At 59.1% G+C, this 22,188-nt stretch overlaps 1 protein-coding gene and 1 long non-coding RNA gene across 12 annotated transcripts in view; both read left to right on the top strand.

The window, feature by feature from the left end:
- On the top strand, positions 1-1,793 carry LOC309662998. Its single transcript, XR_014265065.1, has 2 exons — positions 1-162; positions 378-1,793. It is a non-coding gene; the product is annotated as an uncharacterized lncRNA (long non-coding RNA).
- Positions 1-22,188, top strand: part of HDAC4 (histone deacetylase 4) — a 291,774-nt gene that overhangs the window by 221,916 nt on the left and 47,670 nt on the right. For 9 of the 11 annotated variants that reach the window (XM_082466245.1, XM_082466241.1, XM_082466240.1 and 6 more), the window contains 5 exons: positions 3,535-3,651; positions 3,741-3,939; positions 8,150-8,388; positions 16,051-16,290; positions 19,263-19,449. In XM_082466245.1, the coding sequence (XP_082322371.1) occupies positions 3,535-3,651; positions 3,741-3,939; positions 8,150-8,388; positions 16,051-16,290; positions 19,263-19,449 (982 nt within the window). The remainder of the gene's footprint in view (positions 1-3,534; positions 3,652-3,740; positions 3,940-8,149; positions 8,389-16,050; positions 16,291-19,262; positions 19,450-22,188) is intronic. The other 2 variants (XM_082466244.1, XM_082466242.1) reach the window with 1 other exon arrangement.

The following is a 22,188-nucleotide window of genomic DNA, read 5'->3' as shown; positions in this document are numbered from 1 at the left end:
GCCCAGCGCTCCTGCCCACGTCTGGTCTTTTGGCTCCAAAGAGCAGTTTCCAGCTGCCCTTCAATCTTGACTGTCAGGGGCAGCGTTTCAGAAGCATCTCAGGAACCAGGAGCCTCTGACCACAGGGGTCAGCAACCCTCACCTCTGCCGGTCAGACCCCAGGTGTGCTACAGGTTGAGAGGGATGTGGGTGCAGAGAGAGTTCCGGGAGAGCTCTCTCTGGGGGGCCAGGTGGAGGGGCCCCAGGGCTGGCTGCAGGTCGTGCCCTTGACCAGACCTCGGTCAGGGCCACGTTCCGGGCCGGAGGTTCCAGAACCTTGGCTCCATGCATTCATCTCCCTCCTTATTCACTTCCTCTCCCCCGGCTCATCCCACAAGTGTCTCTGGAGCTCCTGCCTCGTGCCAGCCCTGTGCCAGGCACCCTCCCCCGCAAGGGCCTGCTTCCAGCCGTCTCTCCCGTGCCCACTGGGATGGGCGGGTGCCGACCGGTATCAGGGGCCTGAGGGCGGGGGCGACCGCTGGGGAGCCGACTGCACACCTCGTTTCCCTGGACTGAGCCAGCGGTGCCGTGTACTTCCTGCTCAGACGGTCCTCCTGACTGCAAGGTTCTCATGAGGTTTTTTACGTTCCTTCCAACTTACAGGAGGCTATAATTTATCAAATACTGGTATTTACTTTCTTCCTTAAATATTTAGAAATGAGTCCTGCCCTTCCAGAGGGTTGACAAGTCTTAGTTGGAGGACACAGGCACACCTGTCCACTCCATTTTCATTTCCAATTTCTAGACACTTAAGGTATAAGCAGATTTTTAGAAACTAAGATGACTGCTAGAAATGATTTTGTACTACTGCCTCTGGCTTGCCGAATCCCCGTTTTCTTTTATTCTTTTCCTTTATATGTCTACTCCTTTTATTACCTGTGCAGTTCAACCTACCGGTTTAAATACTTGTTTACATTATTAAAAGTTTTAACAATCCGTCTCTGTGAGACTGAGTTCATAGCTGAGGTCTACCTGTAATTAGCCTTAGAGCTTGGCCTAGAAATTGCTACCTGGAATGAGATGTGAGTGCTGGATGTGGCTTGTCAGTAGCTGTCCTAGATCCTGATTTTATTTAAAACGGGCAGTTATGCACCTAATGGTTCATGTTGTAGAGATGCCTTATGTGGGTGGATGCCAGTTTAAATTATGTGTTAATTTTTACACATCACACATTAATGTAAATTAAGCTACTGCAGATTAGTAGATGTCAGAGGATTCACAAGAAACGTAAAGAGTGCAGTTTTCATGTTTTACGTTAGATATTCATTGTGATTGAGGGGGTAGTCTTTGAAAATCTGATCACAGTTGGATGTCCTTTGTGGATTTCAAGTACAGTTAGAATGGGACAGTCCTCTGAGAGCTCCTCCTCCAGTCCAGAGGTGAGGCGGGGTGCTCATGCGGGAGCGAGGCCCACCGGCCCGGCACCCCCTTTCCCTGCTTGACTGAGGGGCGCTCATCAACCTCCACACCTCCCCCGCCCCGCTTACATGGAGGAAGCAGGGCTCCCCGGACCCGTGGACAGCCTCTCCCCAGCGGAGGACATTCGGCCGATGCCGAAAGCCAAGTGTGATTCGGGGGCGTGCAGAGGGCGCGCTGCCCCAGTCCTGGCCTTTCTGGGCAGCTGGGCAGCTGAGGAGCACGTCTAGGGCAGATGGAGATGGCCGGCACCGGAAATGCGGACAAATCAACATACCAGACAATTCCCAGAAGGCCGCTTTAGTTCTAAAAATAAATCAGGTAAAAAAAAAAAAAAAGCCTTGGTTATAAAGAGGAAATGACAACTTTCAAACATTAAATGTTTGCTTATTTTGTTCCTGGACAAATCCAGGAACAAAATCATGCTTTCCTTGGCAATCTCAATCACTTTCTCTAAATCATAGCTTGCTGATTTTTTTTTTTATCTAGAAAAAGGACTACTTTTTAAAGTAGCCTTTTAATCATTACTGTACAGTTGAATATGTGAACGAACTAAAGGTGGCCGCAGCCATGTCTCCGGGGAAGATGCACTAACTTCCCTCCCAGGTGAAGAACGCCGGTCCTTCCTGCTCTGCCCTTAGAGCATGAGGACGGAGTTTATCACGTGCGTGTGTGTTTCCAAGTATGACACCATGAAGCCACCTAGGAAATTCTGCAAAGCACCGAATACCTGCACACACGCCCTGGGGTGGTAATCACCCAGTCCTCTGATGGACTTTCCAGCCGGGGCTACAGGCAGCCCGCCATTGTTTACAATAACTTGTGACAACTTTCAGCTCATATTTTTTTCTAACCTTGCAAATGAAATTTTAAAGCACCCAAAATGTTTCTCATCCTTAATTATGTAGTCCGTTGTGAGAAGAACTAGGAGAGAATTGGTTATATGTCCAGCGCTAGTGTTATTTTCCATGATACCATCAGCTGGCGTCACGGCAACCACCTTCTCGTCCTCTTCTTCCTGTGCCCTTGGTCCCGCACACGTCACTGGGCGGCTAGTGAGGGAGGATACAGTGTGAATAGGACAGTGTCCTTTTAGCAAAGAACCTTCATTCTAGAAGCAAAAAGATGTGAAATACGACAGCAATTCAAGTCCTCGGGGACTGGTACTTAACCACACGTGATAAATAAGTTCCCAAGTCATCAACAAGATTTTTCCAACCTGAACGTCCCCATGTGTAGACGCGCCCTTATGGATTTATCCTCTGACACGCTGTAGCACAGCGTGGACGCTGCTGCAGAGAGCGCTCCTGTGGCCAGGTCTGTGTGCGTCCAGCTCTATCTCCTAAGACTGCATCCTGAGGGTGGAGTGGGATTTTAGGATTTAAGGTTAGATCCGGTTTTAAGGCTTTTGACATGGATTGCCAAATTGTCCTGCAGAAGGAGCATGCCAATTTATGATCCAGCCAGCAGTGTGTTTCTGTTTCTCTGGGTCAAGGTGCTGTAGTCATTTTTGAAAATCTTTGCCAACTGGATAGGTTTTTAAATGTTTTTAGATTTTTAGATATGTTTTTAGATTACTGATGATGTTGAGTATTTTTTTTCTCCATACTGGTTCTTCTTTGTCATTTCTCACTAATTGTTGTTTGATCTGCATGCTCTTTATATATTGGTCTTTGTCTCTACTATACGTTGCCAACCTTGGGGATTTCTTTTTTAATCAATACTTTCTTCTCTGGTTTCTATCTCTCATGTTATGTTTGGAAAGACATTCCCGACTTAAGAATATATTTTTAAATATATTGTCCTAGATTTTATTCTGATAGTTTACAACGATGAGTGAATTGAATAAGAACAAAACAAGAGAGTGAAGGATTGTGAATCAGGCTGTAGTGCTTGTGGCCTGCTTTGAATGCCGTGTTCGCCCCCGTGCTGTCCTCGTTAATAGATTTCTGTACCGGGGATCTCAGAACTGGGCGTGGTCTGCCCCGAAGTGTTTTCTGTGGTCGTTTCCCTTGGTGAGTGTCACCCAGGCTTGGCGGTGCAGAGCCTGTGTGATGGCCCTGTGTGCTCTGTCCCCAGACCAGCCTGGCGCACAGACTCGTGACGCGAGAAGGCTCGGTGGGCCCGCTGCCCCTGTACACGTCACCATCCCTGCCCAACATCACGCTGGGACTTCCCGCCACCGGCCCCTCTGCGGTAAGTGGGCACCCACGGGTCTGGGTGGCAGTGGCGCGGGGCGGCCGTCCCAGGCCCCTGACTCCGGGAGCCCGGTTGTGCCTCTCCAGGGGGCGGCCAGCCAGCAGGAGGCCGAGAGACTGGCCCTCCCGGCCCTCCAGCAACGCATCTCCCTCTTCCCCGGCACCCACCTCACCCCCTACCTGGGCACCGCACCCCTGGAGCGCGACTCAGGGGCGGCTCCCAGCTCCCTTCTGCAGCACGTGGTCCTCCTGGAGCAGCCGCCCGCGCAGACGCCCCTCGTCACAGGTGAGCACGCTGCGGGCCACGTCAGGCTGTCGTGGACTCCCCGGGAGGGCCGGCGGGGTGGCTTGTCCCCCCCAGAACTTCTGGACTTCCCCTCGCATGCCAGGCTGTGGCCGGATACACCGAGTCCATTCGCAGAGCCCGGTGCGTGGAAGCAGGAGTGTCAGACACACCTGCTGGTTAATTTCCCGAGAGCAGGCTGACGGGCCCCTCTGACGGGTCTGCCCTTTGGGTCGTTGGACACGTGATGGAAGCCCAGGGTTGGCTCTGGTGGGCAGCGAGCGGGTTTCTATTAGCAGTAACATTTTTGTTAATGTGCCCCATCTAAGGGGTGGTTATATTTAGAAAAAAATAGGAGATTTGCTATGAAATTTGCCTAGCAACAACAGTGTAAAAGTGTTACTTTCCGAGTGACGGAGTGCGTGGGGCTCGCCATGAAATGAGGGGGCCCTGCCGTAGGGTCATCACCCCGGGTCCAGGCCCCATCCAGCGGGGTGTTCAGCTTCCTCCCTGGGTTTTGCAGGGGTCTACTGAGCCCTGAGTATCAGCGGGGCGGCCCTGACCTCGCTCCCTCCTCAGCTGTGAGGTGCGCTGGTTGCGGTGGTGACTCTTGGTCTTTTATCGTTTTTAACCTTCAACCTCTCCCTCTCCCTCACTTCCCTGCTGGCCTGTCTGTCCTTCCTGGGGGTCTCGTGGGCCCTTCCCCGCCCCATCCCTGATCCTGGGATCTCTGGAGTCACCCTACACTCGTAGGAAGGCCCGGGAAGCCCTGCCAGGGTCCAGAGCTGTGCCAGTGTGGCCATCCACATTGAAAGCTAAAAGCAGAGGGAAAGATTTGACGGGAAGTGCCACGTGTGACTCATCGGGTGCTCGTGTGGCCCCTGGCTGTGGGGCAGCAGGAACGTGGAACACTCCGTCAGCCCAGGAAGCTCTCAGCCCCGGCGTGGCGCTTAGCCCCAGCTCTCAGCGTGGAAGCAGCCTGCGTGGGCCTCCCTCTCTCCTCCCACGCAGCACGCGGGATGCCGCTCGCTCAGCACTGGCAAGGCCCGCACGGCGCCTTCTGGACCCACCGCCCTTTTCTCAGAGCCCTTTCTCTGCAGCAGGCCCCGCTCAGGTGCCCCCCGGCCCTCCTCCCGGGCACTCTGTGCAGGCAGTTTCTGGGCATGCTTCCGTCCCCCCGGAGAACAGACGCTGGGCTTTCCCTACAACCTTGCCACCCCCCGTGGGCACCCCCGCGGTGTTTGATGCTGGAAGGTACACAGTAGACATTTCTGCGATGGAGCCATGTGCCAGGAGGGGTGTCTGAGCAGAGTCAGGAAGGGTCATTCATTGCAGGTTTGCCTCTGGCCGGTTCCCGGAGGTTCCCCAGTGGTCGACCCACGGACCTGCCTGCTTGCTGGTGGTCACTATGGACAGACAGACAGTGTCAGAACTAGAACTGCATCATTTCACAAATACTCAGAAGCAGGTCCCTGTGAGAGGGGCAGGCTGGGCCCTTCCCCCGCCCAACCCAGCCGGCCTCTGCAGGCCGCTGGTCACCCAGCACAGAATTTGATCCTAATTAACTGTGCCCTCATGCTTGAAAGTTTTACAACATATACTGAAAACCAGCTGCTTTTGAGTTATGATCAGAAACTCCTGTTAATGATCTAAGGGGTCATCTTTAGGCTCTGAAGCGGAAACTACCTGCCCGCTGATGGGTTCGCTACTGGAAGGTCAGGACGTCCAGTTTTCAGTGACGCTGACACTACAGTTGTCCCCGAGCGTGGTAGCCCCACAGTTTCACCCTCCAGAGGCACTAGAGTCAAGTTTGGGGTGAGTGGGATGGGGGTGAGAGGTGAGGTCTGGGGGCAGAACAAAACTGGGGTCCAGCCCGAAAGGCCTGCGCCCCGGGCAGCTCCGTGTCAAACCCAAGCATCGCCGGCGTCGGGGTGTGTAAGGCCTCTCCACCGTCAGCGCACGCCCGCGCCCCCGCGGGAACCGCAGCCTGTGTCCTCTGGGAGGCGTCGCCCGGTGAAGGCAGGCGTCTGCGCCGTCGTCGAGCTACTGGAGGCCCAGATCAGAGGGAGGGGAGCCCTGGAGAACCCGCAGTGGTGGCAGGAACCGGAGTCCCAGCCTCGCCGGCCCACCTGAGCTCCTTGTTCCTGAGTCTGTGTCCAGCCGGACGTCAGATCTCCATGGAATTAGTATTCCCTCCTCTAGAAACGAGAGAAGCTTCTCTGCGGGATACGATGCGGGGTTGGCCCAGATGACCCCAGCGCAGGGCTCTGCTGTCCCATCACCTGTTACACCCTCATCCTTGGGGGTCCACAGGAGCTTTAAAAACAACAAGGGATGTTTTCCAAGAAGGGACCTTTTCAGTAACTAAGTAGCCTTTTAATCCCATAAATGCAGGGTTTTGGGCTGACGTCCTTATCTCCTCCGTGAAATGGTTTAATCCCCCATCATACCTACAGCCACAATTGATGAATTCTGAAAGACCTTCTTTACGATGATGCCATTGTTTTTTAAAACTTTTCTAGAAAGCTGGGGAGAGAATGATTCTATTCTATCTCTAATACATTTTGAGTTATTCACTTTAATTTAGTAGCCAAGCAGACAATAACGTTTAAGATAACTTACCTTTCCAGAAAACTACTGGTTTGGATAAAAAGAGATAGTGGCTTAGGAAACTGTGGTTGATTAACTTTTTGAAAAGGTAACAAGGGACAGTCTTGCTAGGGTTGAGGGTTTTTTTCTTGTTGGCACAAAGAAGTATTTTTAATTCAGAAATAGCCCCCACAAAGGGACCAGGAAAAGACTGAGAGTCTGTACCCACCGGGGGTCTCAGGCTCAACTAAACATGGCGACACAGCCCCGCTGGCTTTGGAGACCCTGGGGGAGGGCAGGAGCCACCCACCTGTCAGCAGGGCCACCTCGGGCAGGTGCCCCGTCACAGGACCCAGCCTCTCCGGGCAGCCGAGAGCTGGCGTGTCAGTTCACCTGCTGTTTCTCCTGGTCAGACACCCTGATCTGGGGTCATAGTCTGCCTGAGTGATGTTTAGATGTTGTTCAGGTGCCAGGGAACAGACACTCAGGTGGCCTGGGATGGGTTTGTTATACCCTTTTGCCCATGGAACTAGGGAAAAATGGTAAACTATCTAAACCAACAATTTGTAAAAGAAAAAATACTGGGATTTCCCTGGTGGCATAGTGATTAAGAATCCGCCTGCCAATGCAGGGGACACGGGTTCGAGCCCTGGTCCGGGAAGATCCCACATGCCGCGGAGCAACTAAGCCCGTGCACCACAACTATTGAGCACGTGCGCCACAACTACTGAGCCTGCACTGTAGAGCCCGTGAGCCACAACTACTCAGTGCGTGTGCCACAACTGCTGAAGCCCGCGTGCCCTAGAGCCCGTGCTCTGCAACAAGAGAAGCCACCGCAATGAGAAGCCCGCGCATTGCAACGAAGAGTAGCCGCCGCTCGCCGCAACTAGAGAAAGCCCGTGCGCAGCAACAAAGACCCAACGCAGCCAAAAATAAATAAATAAAAATCAATCAAAACTCATTAAAAAAAAATATTGATAGTTGTAATACAAAGGAATACAGAAGGAAAAACGTTTACCTTCCTGGGTTTTGCATGAGGAGGTTGCATTTTAAAACAAGATTCAAACACGGATTCAAACAAGACCCTGTCCCGTCAACATAGATTCTTAATTTAAAAACTTAGTCCAGGCACGGGTGCGGCCAAGCTGCCCTTTTCCTATGCAGCTGGTAGCAAAACCTTTCCAGAAGTTCATAGAAAGAGATTTTGGCAATGTTCATCAGGATTTTTTTAAGTGTTCATGCCCTCTTTGTGTATAAAATCTGTGCTTTAAGAGAACTTCAAGATGGTTTGATCCCTAGGGACCACTGATCCTCACACCCCGGTTCTGGGGGCTGTCGGGGCGCGGCCTCCTCTTCCAGGACGCTCTGGAGGCACCAGAACCCTGGCCCCTTCCTCAGCCGGACCTGGGCCCCTCTGAGCGCGTTCGTGCCGGGGCTACTCTCGTTTACGGCCTGGACCTGGGTGTCCGGGGACCGGATGATGGAAGGCCTCTGCCCTGAAGCCCAAGCTTAGAGCAGGCCCGGTGGGCTGCAGGGAGGCGGTGCCGGGCCGGCTGGCCTCCGTCAGTCACTCAACGGCCCTCTCCCCTCCCCTCCGCCGCCTCTCCCCCTGTGTTCTCTTCAGACCGCTATCTTGCAGGCCTGGGAGCGCTGCCCCTGCACGCGCAGCCCCTGGTGGGGGCGGAGCGCGTGTCCCCGTCGGTGCACAAGCTGCGGCAGCACCGCCCGCTGGGCCGCACGCAGTCGGCGCCGCTGCCCCAGAGCGCGCAGGCGCTGCAGCACCTGGTGGTCCAGCAGCAGCACCAGCAGTTCCTGGAGAAGCACAAGCAGCAGTTCCAGCAGCCGCAGCTGCACCTCAGCAAGGTGAGACCCGGGCCGCGGGGGGCGGGCGGCGGGGCCGGGGGCTGGGGTGCGGCCGGGGCGGGCCGTGCGTGCGGCCGGAGCGGCTGTGCGTGCGGTCGGAGCGGCTGTGCGTGCGAAGCATCTCTTTCCCGGGCGGTTTATTCTACTTGCCCCGCACGGTTCTCTGGGGTCACTTAATCCTCTTAAGCAGACCCGCAGCAGAGAGTCCCCAGCGGAGGCACGGGGCCCCCAAAGCACGGGCTCCGAGCCCCCTGGCACTCGTGCCCTGCCCGCCTGTTGCAGCAGCCTCGTCGGAAGGGCTCCCGCCCAGAGGTCTGCATCCCTCCAAGGTCGGGACGGTCACTCCCGGTCCCCTTTCAACAGGAGGCTGCGGCAAGGTTAGCGTGGCCCTGCTGGTCATGGAAACAGAGGAGCAGCAATTCTGAGTGGCTTGTTTCAAATGCTCACATTCGAAGTGAAGCCTCTTTCTGTCAGAGAAGGAGACGAGCCACTTCGGAACGTGGTCCAGCGGTTCCTCCGAAGGTTAAACACGGAGCGACCACGTTGCCTGGCAGCTCGGGGGCATCTGTCCGGGAGAACTCAGGGCGAGGGCCTCACAGCAGCGCTGCTCCGGCTCGGTGGGCAGGGGGCGGGCAGGGGGCAGCCACGTGCCCATCGCACGGTGCGTGGTAAACAGCGCGTGGCACGTCCGTACGATGGGACGTTGCTCGGCCACAAAGAGGAAAGAAACACTGACACAGGCCACACGTGGGTAAACCCCGAAATCGTGGTGCTGCGTGAAAAAGGCCAGGCACAAAAGACTAAACATGGTGCGTGATTCGATTCACGTGAAACGTCCAGAACAGGCAGATCCATAGACAGAAAGTAGGTTGGTGGTCACCAGGGGCTGGGGGTGCGACGTTTCTTTATGAGAGCGTGGAAACGTTCCAAAAGCAGGTTATAGTGACGGTTGCATAACTCTGTAAATATACTAAAAGCCACTGTGTTATACAATTTAAAGGGCGTGAATTTTATGCTATGTGAATTACATCTCAATAAAGCTGTTAAAAAAAATAAGAGGATGAGGTGATAGGAGGCAACTTCGGGGATTTTCTGAAGGAAACGTGAGAACGCTGGCAGATTGGGGGCAGCGAGACCTGATTATGGACGTGCCTACTTCCCGTGAAAGCTCACCCGTCATTTCCCCTTTTCGGGTGGGTCACCTGTGCTCCACTTGTCAGATGCGCTTAGGCCTCTGTCTGCTTCCCTGGGGGATGGAAGGGTCAGGGAGGGGAGGGGCCTAGGGACGAGGGAAGGGTCATGTGTCTAGGTGCCCAGCAGGTGAGGTGCCCGGCAGGTGGGACGTGCCCAGCTGGTGCAAAGTGGAGAGGTGAGGAGGGACCCCGCCCTCTCCAGGGATGAGGCCAGATGCTCAGGGCAGGCCAAGCCCAGGCCCCTGCTGCCCACCAGGCGCTGGGACACAGTCTCATCAGCCCCGCCCCAGAGCCCCCTTGGCTGTGCGGGCTTTCCTACCAGACAGCACAGGGCGGTGTCCGGAGTGGGAGGGGCCACTGAAGCCAGCCCCCCCACTCGGGCAGGAAAGGCACCTGATCAGGGTGGGCGGGTGGGGCACCACCAGGTGTCAAAGCGTCAAAGGCACTTCACGTCACCTTTCTAATACCGACCGGCTTCTTAATTGTACTACGTCATTAACGGAGTGACGGGTAGGAGGTTTTAGGAAGACAGGAAACACCTGTTCACGTGTGGTACATTCTTCACAGAGTGATTTAGCAGCTGGCTGATCCCCTGGATTTTGTTCTGTGTTTGACTTGTCATAGCAAACGACAGTTGACTGAAGTGTTTGTACGCTGTTCTCCTGGGATGTGCAGGGAACTGACAGTCGTATCTAGTACCGCCAGCACTGACATTTCTGCCCTTCATCTTGGGGGGCTCGTACCCCGACGGCCCCCGAGCCAGCTCCCTGCAGCCCTGGCCAGCGTACACCGGGATTGCAGCCGTTCCTTACGTGCTTCCCTGCTTGTTCAGCCTCCATTGTGAATATGAAAACTGGGCCTCGTTTGCTTTGGTGTCTAATTGTGAGTGTGTCCAGTGACCTTTAAATACTGGCCTGCTCACCGGTTAGGTTTGGACCCTGAACTCTAGTCTGGCTCTTAGAAGCTTCTTGTTATGAACACGGGTTACGTCCGTTCTCGTTTAATCGACGAGAGGGCGCTCCCAAGATCCTGAAGGCCTTTGGGAGACAAAGAGCCGATCCATTTGTCCCGTCTGCTGCTGCATCACTGCTGACGTTTCCACTGTCGCACTTGCCCGCGGTGAGCCTCGCTTTCTCTCACGGAGCCAGATCTGCTGTGACTGGCCCGGCCTGTGGGTGCAGAGCTGCGTTTCACAGACGGACAGGGAGAGAAACAGACCTCTGCCTGTGGCCGTGGCCCAAGGAGACTGGCTGCACATACACCGGTGTCACTGCTGAGAGAAGACCCCTGGCGGGTGTGTGGCAGGCCCCTCGGCGTCACAGGGAGGCCGCCACGTGGGGACAGCCCTCCCAGCTGGGCCCTCGCCAGCTCCTCACTTTCCCCCCAGACCCCTTCCCCCTCAGTGTGGAGTTCCCCCCCGACCCCGAGAGGTGCTGCATCCTGCCAGGCCCTGCCAGGATGGGCTGCAGGGATGGGGGTCGTGCCCCTGGGATCCCTGACCGTGAAGCTGCAGGGGGAAGGGAGGGGACACTCCTCCCCCAGGCCGACCTGGGAGGCGAGGGCGGGTGTGCCCGGGCTGGGGGCAGGAGCCCCGCCACGCGGGGCAGAGGACGCACATGGAAACCTCTGAGGCTTGCGCATCCGGCCCTTGAACCTTGAACCCTTACGCCCGTCATTCATGGAAAGAAGTAGAACACAGCCCACAGACCTCGCGCTGACGTCCACAGGCAACACGTTCACACCACCCCAACCCCGATGGCCCGGCTCCACGCCGACGGACACACGCCCGGCCCGAGGGCCCCGCGGGGGCACCGCCCACGTCTCTCCTGAGGGGACAGCCCTCCTCCACCTCCGGGGCACTTTACAGAGTACGTGCACTCTCCCGAAATGTCAGCCTCGTACGGGACACCTGAAGACAAATTTTCACCTGTAGCTGGACCCAAATCAGACCAAAAAGGCCATGAGTGGCGTTACTGGAACAACGGAGGAAACTTAAATACAGGTCAACAGGACCACACACAGTTACTAAGTTCACACGTAACACACAGCGGGTATGGGTACTGAATTCATCTGTAGGACGCAGCAGATACGGCAGATACGGTTGCTAAGCCCCACCCTCAAAGCGCCACGGTGGACGGTCTCCCCGGGGTTCCGGGGAGACCGTCGTGCTGACACGTCTGCCGGCTGGGTCCGGCAGCCCGACGGCCCGCGGTGGGTCAGCAGAAGGACAGGCGGCCTCTGCCTCTGTTTCCATGGCCCGCCGACTGTTGATGTCCAGGCGAAGGGCACGTGGAGTGTCTTACACTGTTCTCAAAACCGTCCTGTAGTTTTGGAGTTGAAAGGAAAGTGCTGGAAGAAAGCGAGGACTGAGCTTCTGTCCACTGAGCGCGCCTTCCCGTGGCTGCTCTCCTTTTCTCCTTGGTGATCATGCTCTCAGCTTTGTCACAACCCGCTTTCCTCCCGGACGACGAGGACCCTCTGCCCTTCTGTCGCCGCTCCCGGGGCCTCCACCTCCTCTGCGTCCCCGGATGTACTTACCCACTCAGAGGCCGCCTGCCGTAGGGCCCGGAGCAGGCCTGGCGGCCTCAGGACCAGGCGCAGCTTGCGGGTGACCCCCCTGCAGGCCACCCTCGGGCCACGGCGCTGCGGCCTCCCTCCTTCTCCAGGTCCCGTGCAGGGGCCCCGCCCTCCCCCTCAGCCTCCCTTGCGGGAGCCTCTCTCCTGCTCCCTCTGCCCACGTGGCCTCCCCACCTCCCCCGAAGTACCCGCCCCCCGCCCCTCAGCCGCCCGGGCTCCCTCCACAAGCCTGGCTTGGAGCATCTGTGCTCCCCGCTTCCATTTTCCATCTGCCCAGCCCTCCCCTCACTGCGCCAGGACCCACCTCCCTGCTGGCCTTCGGCCCCCTCCTGGCTGAGCACCCAAGGGTCATTTCCCTGCAGGCAGTCCCCTGACCCTTTGGGATCTTTCCACGGAGCGGAGAGGTGGTTGCCACCCGCGCTCTGAGAAAGCACCTGCCTCCTGGACCTTCGTCTGGAGGGTGAAGTCCATGGTGTGGGGAGCCCCCATCCCCGTGCCCTCCCCCTGCTGTCCACGCCCCCGTCCCTGTCCCTGTGTCCCTCTCCCTGACCTCCACCCCTCTGTCCATTGTTGCCAATTCTTTCACACCCTCGCCCTCCAGCGCATCGCGAGGGGCCTTGGCCGCTCCCATATCCATCCTGGCTGCCGTCCCCCCTTCCTGTTTCCCTCCCCATCCCTCTGCCGTGGCGTCCTCTCACCGGGTCTGTTCCCCAGCCACCTTCTCAGGCCCCACGCTCAGTAAACCTCCCATAAACCCCACCCTGTTACCTGTCAGACTCTGCGCCAGGCCCTGGGGGACAGCAGAAGCGAGAGAACTTTGACCCCATGGATCCTAAAGCGGAGGCTTATAATGCCATTTGCTGAGGTTTAGAGGCGCCTGCGGACCTGCGGGGGCCCGGGAGAGGCCCAGCGCCCTCTTCCGGCAGAGACAGGTCCTCCCTGCCTCAACCCCCCACCCCCAGTCGAGGGGCAGGTAGGGGGGCAGTCACAGTCTGGCCCCGAGTGGACTCTGTCCAGGCACGAAGCTCATCATGGGGCCTCGCGGGCTCCAGGTGTGTGGGAAGCAGATGGGATTGACAAATCTCAAAATCATCAAAAACAGACTTTCAAAACACTTTTTTTTTTTTTTTGATGAACCACTTTGAGAAATCTGTCGAAGCACCTGGATGTAAGGTTGGCGGATTGTTTACTCGAAATAGAGCTTTGAGCTTGTCTGCCAGCCAGCACCCTCCCGCCCCGGCTTTCTCTCCACTCACACCCCCTCGCCTTCTGCTGAAGCGGCGCTGACCTGCTCCCGGAGCTCTGGCCGCCTTGTTCCGGCTGCACTGGAGCTTTCTGATGAGAAGCTGCCATGGGCGGATGTAAAGAAAGGGCCTGGGGTCCCCATGGCTTGGCTTTCATGGGTTGCTTTCCTTTGCAGTGTTCATTACAAACAACTTAAGGGATGATCACATAAAATAAATCCCTAGCCCAATCGAAACTCTATTTTCTCAGCAAAGTAAGGCAGGTGCTGAGGAGGGCATCTATAGCTCACTCTTCCTCTGGGGCTGGGCCCTGGTACCCACTGGGTACAGCTGACCTCTGGCTGTTACAAGCTAATGGAATACCAGCACTGGCACAGTGTCCCGACTCCATCCCTCGTGGGCCAGGCTTCACTGCATCCAGGTGCGGGTGAGGACACAGGCGGCTCTGTAAGGACTTTTTAAAATACAAACGCCCAAGGCGAGAAAACGTGAGGCTTCCTTGAAGACTTCGCTTTCCTTCTAGAAACAGAGTCAGGAGTGGTGGCAAGATTCGTTCTCCCCTGCAGGGCAGATCTTTCGCACGGCAGGGACCTAAACGGGGGCTTTCGAGAGCTTCGCGTCTCCTTAAAGCCCCGACACCAGTCACATCTGCCCCATTGACTCCTTTCCCACAGTGAATGGACAGACCATGCATGGAGAGCGACCTTCAGACTTGGGGCTTTGAAATTTGGGGCATGTTCTTTCACAGTTTACAGAAAGCCAAGCAGTTCACTTATTAATGTGCTCTGAGACATTCCTTGTGCCCGAGTCCCCACGTCAGAGGAGGGGTCCCCGCGTCTGCTCCTCTTTCTCAGCTTCTTCCCAGCTCACCACGTCCCCTCAGACCCGGGACGGCCGAGACCTCTGTGCCCCCAGCACCTGTCTGTCTTCTGGCCCCCATGCCCGGGGCGGCAGCCTCGTCACCCGAGACCCAGGGCGCCATCCTGGACGGCCCTCCCTCTGCGGTGTCCCGGGCCTGGAAATGCTGCCGCCTTGCTGCTGCACGGCCCTGGCCTTTCCCCACGTCGCAGCGGCTAGGGCAGGCCCTTGTCCTCCCAGGCCCTGGCGGGCCGGCCGACCACAGCGCCTACTCCTGGGATGTGCACCTGCTGGTGCCCCGCGCGCCAGGCCAGGTCCCCGCCTCATCCCCGTCGGGCCAGGCCCTTGCTCTCTCGCGGCCCCCCGTGTGCGTTGATGCTGGCCTTGCTCACTTTCCACCTTGACCCTCCCACTCCCTGGACGGCTCATTCACTTACCCAGTCGTTCAGGCGAACGTTTAATGAATAATTACCGCGTGCCCCGTGGGTAAGTCAGCAGTGGCCCCTGCCCTCACCTGAACTGCAGGCTGCAGGTCAGGCGGCTGTGTAAACAGCAGCTGCAGAGCTGCAGTGGCTCCTGCGGCTGGAAGAGCCTGGGGGTGTGAACGCAGGTGAGCATTACCCGGCCTCCGCCCGGATGGCCAAAGGACGCCTCCCGGAGAAGACCGGAGGCCTAAGGGGTGTCGAGGCGTCAGCCCAGGGGGGTCCGGGAGGGAGGGAAGCCCGTCGGGAGGAAACTGCCGTGACGTCTGGATGGCCATGGCGTGGTTGGAGGGGACGGTGGCAAGTCAAGGGGGGAGGCTGAGCAGGGCCGGACGGCAGAGGAGCAAAGTAAGGACGAGAGGAAGAGTTTCAGGGGCTTAGGTGGGGTGGTGGCACGTTGAGAGCCCACTGTCACTGCCACACGGAGGTGGATGGGAGAGGGGCCTCAGAAGGCCGTGGCTGTGATCTGGCAGGAGACGCAGCTTGCCCGGGGCAGGACGGGAGCAGAGCGTGAGGACGGGGAGAAGCGTGCTCCCCAGAGACATGAGATGGGCAGTGCTGGGCAGGCACGGAAGGGGGAGGGCCAGCGAGAGCCGGTGCCCTGGGTGTCCATGTTCAGCTGAGATGTGTACCAGGCCGTCGGGTGGTCGGTCTGGAAATGAGGAGCGAGGCCTGGGCTGGGCACCCGCGCCTGGGAGTCACCAGCATGTGGAACCTTCAGCAGGGAAAGGACCGCCTTGCTGAAGAGCGTGGTGTGCCGGGCAGCAGGCCCAGGGCAGGCCGGACAGCAAGGAGTGAGTGGGCGCAGGGGTCAGGGAAGACCAGGGGGCCACGTGTACCCCGTCGAGGGCTGGCAGGCAGGGTCATCACGGCGTCTGGGACACGCATGTTCCTGAGGTGGCAGGGGAGGGGGCACGGGCGGGGCTTCTCCTGGCAGCTGTGACCGCGAAGGAAGGAGGCCTCCCTCTTCACGCCCAGGTGTGGACGTGGGTCCACACCTGTGACTTGCATTGGGCTTTGCTGTGCCTGGCACACAGGTGCTTAAGAGCAGGTACCAAACGCCGGGCTGTGTCCTTTCTCAGCACCTCGGACAGCGCCCGGCACCCGTGTGTGTGCGTGTGTGTGTGTGCGTGTGTGTGCGTGTGCGTGTGAGAGAGAGAGGGAGATGCCTCCGCCCAGGGTAACAGCGCCCTCCGAGGTTGGCCCCTGTGTTTCCGAGGTGTGGGCCTCGTGACCAGCCTGTTCCTGTGCCGCGATCTCACTCACCCCACGTCACACCGAGCTCCACCCCTTACCTCTGCGTTGCAGATGATCCCCAAAGCGAGCGAGCCGGCCCGGCAGCCCGAGAGCCACCCCGAGGAGACGGAGGAGGAGCTGCTTGAGCATCAGGCCCTCCTGGAGGAGCCCTTCCCGGACCGGCTCCCGGGGCAGACGCAGGCGCACGCGCCGGCCGGGGTGCAGGTGAAGCAGGAGCCCATCGAGAGCGACGAGGAGGAGGTGGGGCCGGGCCAGCGGCAGCCCACTGAGCAGGAGCTGCTGTTCCGACAGGTGACGCCGCAGAGCAGGGGAGGGGGGGTGCGGGAGGGCCGCCGGGGCCCGGGGGCGGCGCCCTCCAGGGGGAGTCTAAGGGCCTCTTTCTCCACGCCCGCCTGCCCAGGTCCCCATCTTTCCCTGGCGATGCGGGAGGGGCGTCTGTGTTACAGCGGTCACGCCCGGAGACACTGGCCCTTTGCCCACTGTGGGTGCTTGTGCGCCTGCTTCCCGGCTAAGCACAGGCCCTGAACTCCTTAGGGATGGTTTTCCTTCAGGTTCATAGGCTGTAGATGAACACAGACCCAAGTGTTGGTGGGGTCAGCCTAAACGTGGGAGAGGGAGGCTGATTTATTAACTGATCGAAAAGGTAGGTAGCATCCGATCAGGAGCCAGGACCTTGGGGGCCAAGAAGGCACTAGTGACCAGCCTTACAGATCCAGAAAAGCAGCCTGGCCCAGGTGTCCAGAGCAGGTGAGGTTCCCTGACACTGACGTGCAATGAACCAACTCGTAAGACTGATGAATAAATCTGAGGACTGATTCATTGACTTTGAGTGAAAAGTAAAACTGCCAGGTCAAGAAAACACTAGCGCGGCCAGCAAGCAAGTCGGAAACCCCGTGTTAGAAGCCCGAGTGCCATAAGGGAGCTGTCCTGTTCCTGATGAGCTGGGCCCGGGGCATCTGAGGAGTGGGCTCTAATATCTAACCGTGCCCTTCATCGATGGTGGAGCTCAACACCCGAGGTGCAGGGCCCCGGCTCGCCCACCCCCTCCTTGCTGGGCCTGGTGCCGACTGCCCAGCCAAGCTCCTCCTCTGGCCCGACAGCCCAGGCCAGGCGCCTCTGTGGCTCGCCTGCCCTCCCCGGGGGCATCTGGAATGGGGCGGGAGGTGACACACGGGATCAGCGCGTAGGTTTCTCTGGAGACCCCGCACAGGCAGCAGGTCAGCCGTCTCTGCCGGCTCCACACGCCAGGGCAGGCACCGCCAGGGCAGGCACCGCCAGGGCAGGCACCGCAGGTGGCCGGCGCTGTGTTGCTTTTGTTGTTATTTCTCATTCGGAGGGCAGCCCGTCTCCTGTCTCGGGCCACAGCCTCAGCGCTAAACACCACTCTGCAGAGTGCACTGGAACCAACAGGGAAGTCACAGCAGGAGGAAGCCACCGTCCTTTGTGCCGTGCCGACTCCTGCAGGTGACGGGGCCTGAGCTGGGGCCTTGTTCCCGTGCTGGGGGGCATGGGCCCCGCACGTTCTTGAAGGAAGCCAGCCTCTTATTATAACTGGAATTCAGCCTGCTGTTCGTACGCTGGTATGAAATTGGAAGGCGTTTCGACAATTTTTTAGGGCCAGTGTCTTGTCAGTGATAAAGTGGCCAGCGTTTACTTAGGAAAATTATCCTCGTTGTACTCCAAGCCTGAGACAGTTATCAGAAACGCCTACTTTCTGTGTGCTTTGGAGAACCGCAAGCAGAACTCCTCTCGGGGGAACTTGGTGCACACGCGGCAATGTGCAGATGTCAGCCTAAGACGGGCACCGCATTCTGCAGGCGGCTCGTACCTGGAGAGACTGGGAGCCCCATCTGAAGAAGGGGAGGAGGCGCCTGGGAGGGGCGGCCCCTGGGGGGCTGCCTGCTCCTCACTCACCTTAGGGAGGGACTCCGGGCTCTCTCCTCTCCACTCTGCTTCCTAAAGGCAGGAGGTCAGGAGCCCGGACAGAGGCCGCCCCGTGGCCGCAGCACAGCCGTGGGCCCTCGTCCAGGGGGCCTGCTGCTCACTGGGGCCCGCGCTTCCCAAAGGACAGTGTTTCCCCCGGGAAGGGAGGCAGGGCCGGCCGTGGAGCCCGCACTCGCCCAGGAGCCCTGCTTTCTCCAGCACCTCTGAATAGGGTATCCTGCCCTTCCCTCCGTGGCCGCCCAGGGAGGCAGCCCCCCGCTCCCCGCGCTTCTGGCAGGGGCTGGGCGGCCGCCCGCACCTCCAGCACCTCCACCTCTCCCCTGACTCCACCCCAGACGCAGCACCCCGCCTCCCCGTGGGCCCAGCGCCTCGCTCCCACCCAGCCCACGGTCCCCGTGGCGTCTCCCTGTGTGTGCTTCTCCGCTGGCTGAGTCCAGAGCAGGGAAGGGGTGATGGGGGGCCTGTCCAGCTTCAGCCGAGGGGCTGTGGCCTCCCTGCTTCCGAGCCCTAGAGCCTCATCCGGCGGGGGCCCTTTGGTTGCAAACTTCCTGGTTTAGGACCTTTTGGCATTCTCTCACAGAAGCCCGTTCTTCACATGAAACGTAACTTCTGTGAAAAAGAAGTTTTTAAACTGTGTGTTTAACTCACCCACTTTTACTCTGGTTATTTTTGGCTAAAGTGGGGTCCGGGGGATTGCCCTCCGGGTCCAGGCCTCGGAGAGGTGCACGCACACCCCGCTGGCCCTGACGCCCAGACCGCTGGGCCCTGGCCGTCTCTGCCTCAGCCGTCCTTTCCGTCCTGGCATGAGGACGTGTGAGACCAGGAGAGGGAAGAGGTCGGGGATGGAGAAGAAGTCGCATTTCCGGCCGTGATGTGCTTTTCACCCAAGTTTCTGGTGTGCAGACCAAGTGCTCCTGGTCGAAACCAGGCCCGGCCGGGAGCGCTGCTGAGCCCCGCCGGCGCGGCTCCTGGGCCCGTCCCTGTCTTCACACCTCCGAGCCCCGCCCCGAGCACCTTCGGCCCGGCCGCCCCTGCCTGCCTGGGTGCCACCTCCTCCGGGACCGCCCGCGGCCCCCAGGCTGGGCCGGGCCTCCCTGTCAGCCCTGACCGGGCTCGTCGGGCGTCTCCGCTGACGGTCTGTCTTCCCACGGGGATGTCTGGTCTGGTCGGGGCCAGCGCAGGCTGTCCACCCGGTGCCGCCCGGGGGCCAAGGGCCGGGTGGATGAGCGACTTGGGAGAAGGGGACACACGTAGCCCTCCAGCCAGGGGCAGGAGCTGCCTGGAAGCAACAAAAATGGCTCTTGTCTCCTCTCCCCCAGCAAGCCCTCCTCCTGGAGCAGCAACGGGTCCACCAGCTGAGGAGCTACCAGGCGTCGATGGAGGCGGCCGGCATCCCCGTGTCCTTCGGCGGCCACCGGCCTCTGTCCCGGGCGCAGTCCTCCCCCGCGTCCGCCACCTTCCCCATGTCTGTGCAGGAGCCCCCGACCAAGCCGCGGTTCACCACAGGTAACGTGGGGCCGGGGGACGGGGCTGCGGCCCAGGCAGACGTGAGGGGGCGGGAGGCGCCACTGCGGGACCTGCGCGGGCCAGAGGGTGCGGCTCAGCACCCCCCCGGCCACCTGCAGGGCTCACGCCCCCTCACACCTGGCCCGACCTTAGCCCGGGCTGGGGGCACCGGCTCCCTGGGGCTCCCCTCACCCCATCCTGTGACCCTGGGGCTCTGTCCTGAGCCCAGAAGCCTACCTTCTCTTCCCCGGAGAATCACAGTCTCCAGAGAACAGCCCGTCCGCGGGCCTGCGCGGGCCGGGCAGCCTCCTGTCCACGGTCAGCAGGGTAGCGACCTTGCCCTTTCTCATCCTTCCCGACCTCGAACTGAGCGCTCGGCCAGGACCTCACCTGTGAGGCCCGGGTGCCCCCGTAGAGAGTTTGCGCGCCGAGCAAGAGCAGGGCTCGGCCAGCCCTGGACGCTTGCTCTCCGCACCGAGGTGTCCTCCGTGTGCAGCCGACAGCAGGTTTTCCACCTGTGCTGCCTCACCCCACCCGCCCCACCCCGCCCCGCTGGGGAGAAGTCTGCGGGCAGGACCCTCTGTCCCCGCCTGAAAGGCGCTCCCCGCAGGTCAGGGCTGAGAACTGCAGCCAAGTGTGGCGTCCACCGGGGTCTGAGGCACTGGCCTCGCTGTCGGGCCAAGGCTGCTCCCGGGGCAACCTCCACCCTGCCCCACCCCGCCTGGGACGGAGGGCGGCCGGGTAGCACATCACACTGTTCTCATCTGACTCACTGGGTATTTCTTCTTAGTGGCGTGTTAAGGTGAAGTTATCTAAATACACAACAGTTTCATCCTCCTGCAAACAGTTGTCCTAAAACGCCCCGTTTTTCTGCACACTGGGATGGGTAGACATGGCCGTGTCCTCTCTGTCAGGTCTCAGAAGGGGGCTGATCACATTCAGAGAAGAGTTTCATAGTCAGTATCCAGAAGTTGAATGCTTGCTTTTCAGAAAGAAAACCAGAAAACTGCAAAGTATCACAAAGAGAATCAGCAGGTGACTCTTTTTAAAAGTGTGAGTCCTTGGCCATTGGCTGAGGTAGGTCCATTGTTAGAAGGGCGCAGCTCCCATGACAGACCCCAGGACCACAGTGGAAATGCTCCCACATCAGATGTGCCCCCTGGGCGGTCAGCGGTCCCGCCAGGGAGCCTGCAGGCCGGCATGACGTCACCCGGAGTGGCCCGGCCGGTGGACCCTGCTCTGTTGATGGACCTCCTTAGTTTGTCTTCATTATCGCTTTTTAAAAAATGTATAAAACAGTGCATATTCACTGTAAGAAAGCACACATGGGACTTCCCTGGCAGTCCAGTGGCTAAGACACCACGCTCCCAAGGCAGGGGCCCTGGGTTCTATCCCCGGTCAGGGAACTAAGATCCCATGTGCCGCAACTAAGAACCGGCGCTGCCAAATAAATAAATAAATACTTAAAAAAAAAAAAAAAAAGCACACGTGATGGAAACCTGAGAAGCTAACGGGTGCCCCAACCCTGCCCCCGCCCCGGAGGAGCCACTGTCAGCGTTCAGGTCACGTCTCCTGGGCTGTTTCTGCACGTAGCCAGACAGACAGGTAGACACAGACGTTGTGCATTTTACGAAGCCAGGACTCTGGGGGACCTGCACTGCTGTCGGCCATTCTTGGCGTCTTCCGAGCCCACGCGCGTCTGCCCAGCATGCTGGCCGCTCCCCGCTCACTCTGCAGACCAGCTCTGCTGCCGTTTCCCGTCCGTGAAAGGGGATGACAGTGGCATCACCTTGAAGTTCCTGGCCTCATGGCCAGTAAACGTCAGGAGGCGATTTTATCGCCACGATGATGCTGCGGAGGGGGTGGCTGTGTCGTGGTGCTGATGGGCCTCTGGGCTGTGCACACGCGTACGTCCGTGCCGTCCACGTAGATGTGTGTGTGCATGTGTTACGCGGCACACCCTCGTTAGTGCACTGACTGTAAACCTGTCCCTGTCCTGCTGCTTTTTTACCAGAAGTCCAACCCCACTCTCCCCCACCCCACCGCTCAGTTTTGCTGGTGGACCCAGAATCCCTCCAATGCAAGGGGACTGACTCCCATTAGCCCAACTTCTAGGAGACTGAGCGGGGAGGCTCGGGCACTGCCGTGTCCAGCTGGACCTGTAGGAACAGGCTCACCTTGAAGCTCGGTCCCCCGGAGCCTGGTGCTGATGCCTCCACTTTGCAGCCTCAGACATGGAGAAGGAGCGGCCGTGGGTCTCTGTGACTCTGCGGCCCCTGCTCTTCGCCCAGCGCTCCCTCCCTTCTCCACCTGAACGAGCAGGTGTTAGTGACAGGTGCCGGTGGCTGCCAGGGCGTCCACTCACCCAGCCACCTTCCCACTGTCCCAACCCTGGGAGACCAGGTGTGTGACTGTGCTGTGTCGGGGACAACAGGGCCCCCTCCTGGCAGATGTCACCAGGGGCTGATGCCCCCCCCCAGGAGGGGCACGGCACAGGGGGTGTCCTGGTGGAAGCTGAAGGCAGCCACACCCACCCGCCCCCCCTCCCCTTTCTCCAGACATGCAAGTTCCACCACCTTCCACGCAGCTGCCAAGTGACATCAGTCACTTTGATCAGCCGGAAGGGCCACTGCTTCCCTGCGGCGGAGCCCAGGCTGGTGAGGCTGCCGCACTTCCCTCCTGAGGGTGACCCCACCGCTGGGCCAGCTCTGTGCTGGGCACCCTCAGGCTTGAACGGCT

This window comes from Balaenoptera physalus, assembly GCF_965194825.1.
Source record: "Balaenoptera physalus genome assembly, chromosome: 6".
NCBI lineage: Eukaryota > Metazoa > Chordata > Mammalia > Artiodactyla > Balaenopteridae > Balaenoptera > Balaenoptera physalus.
The sequence above is the reverse complement of the archived record's forward strand: the minus strand, read 5'-3'. Positions and strand labels throughout refer to the sequence as shown.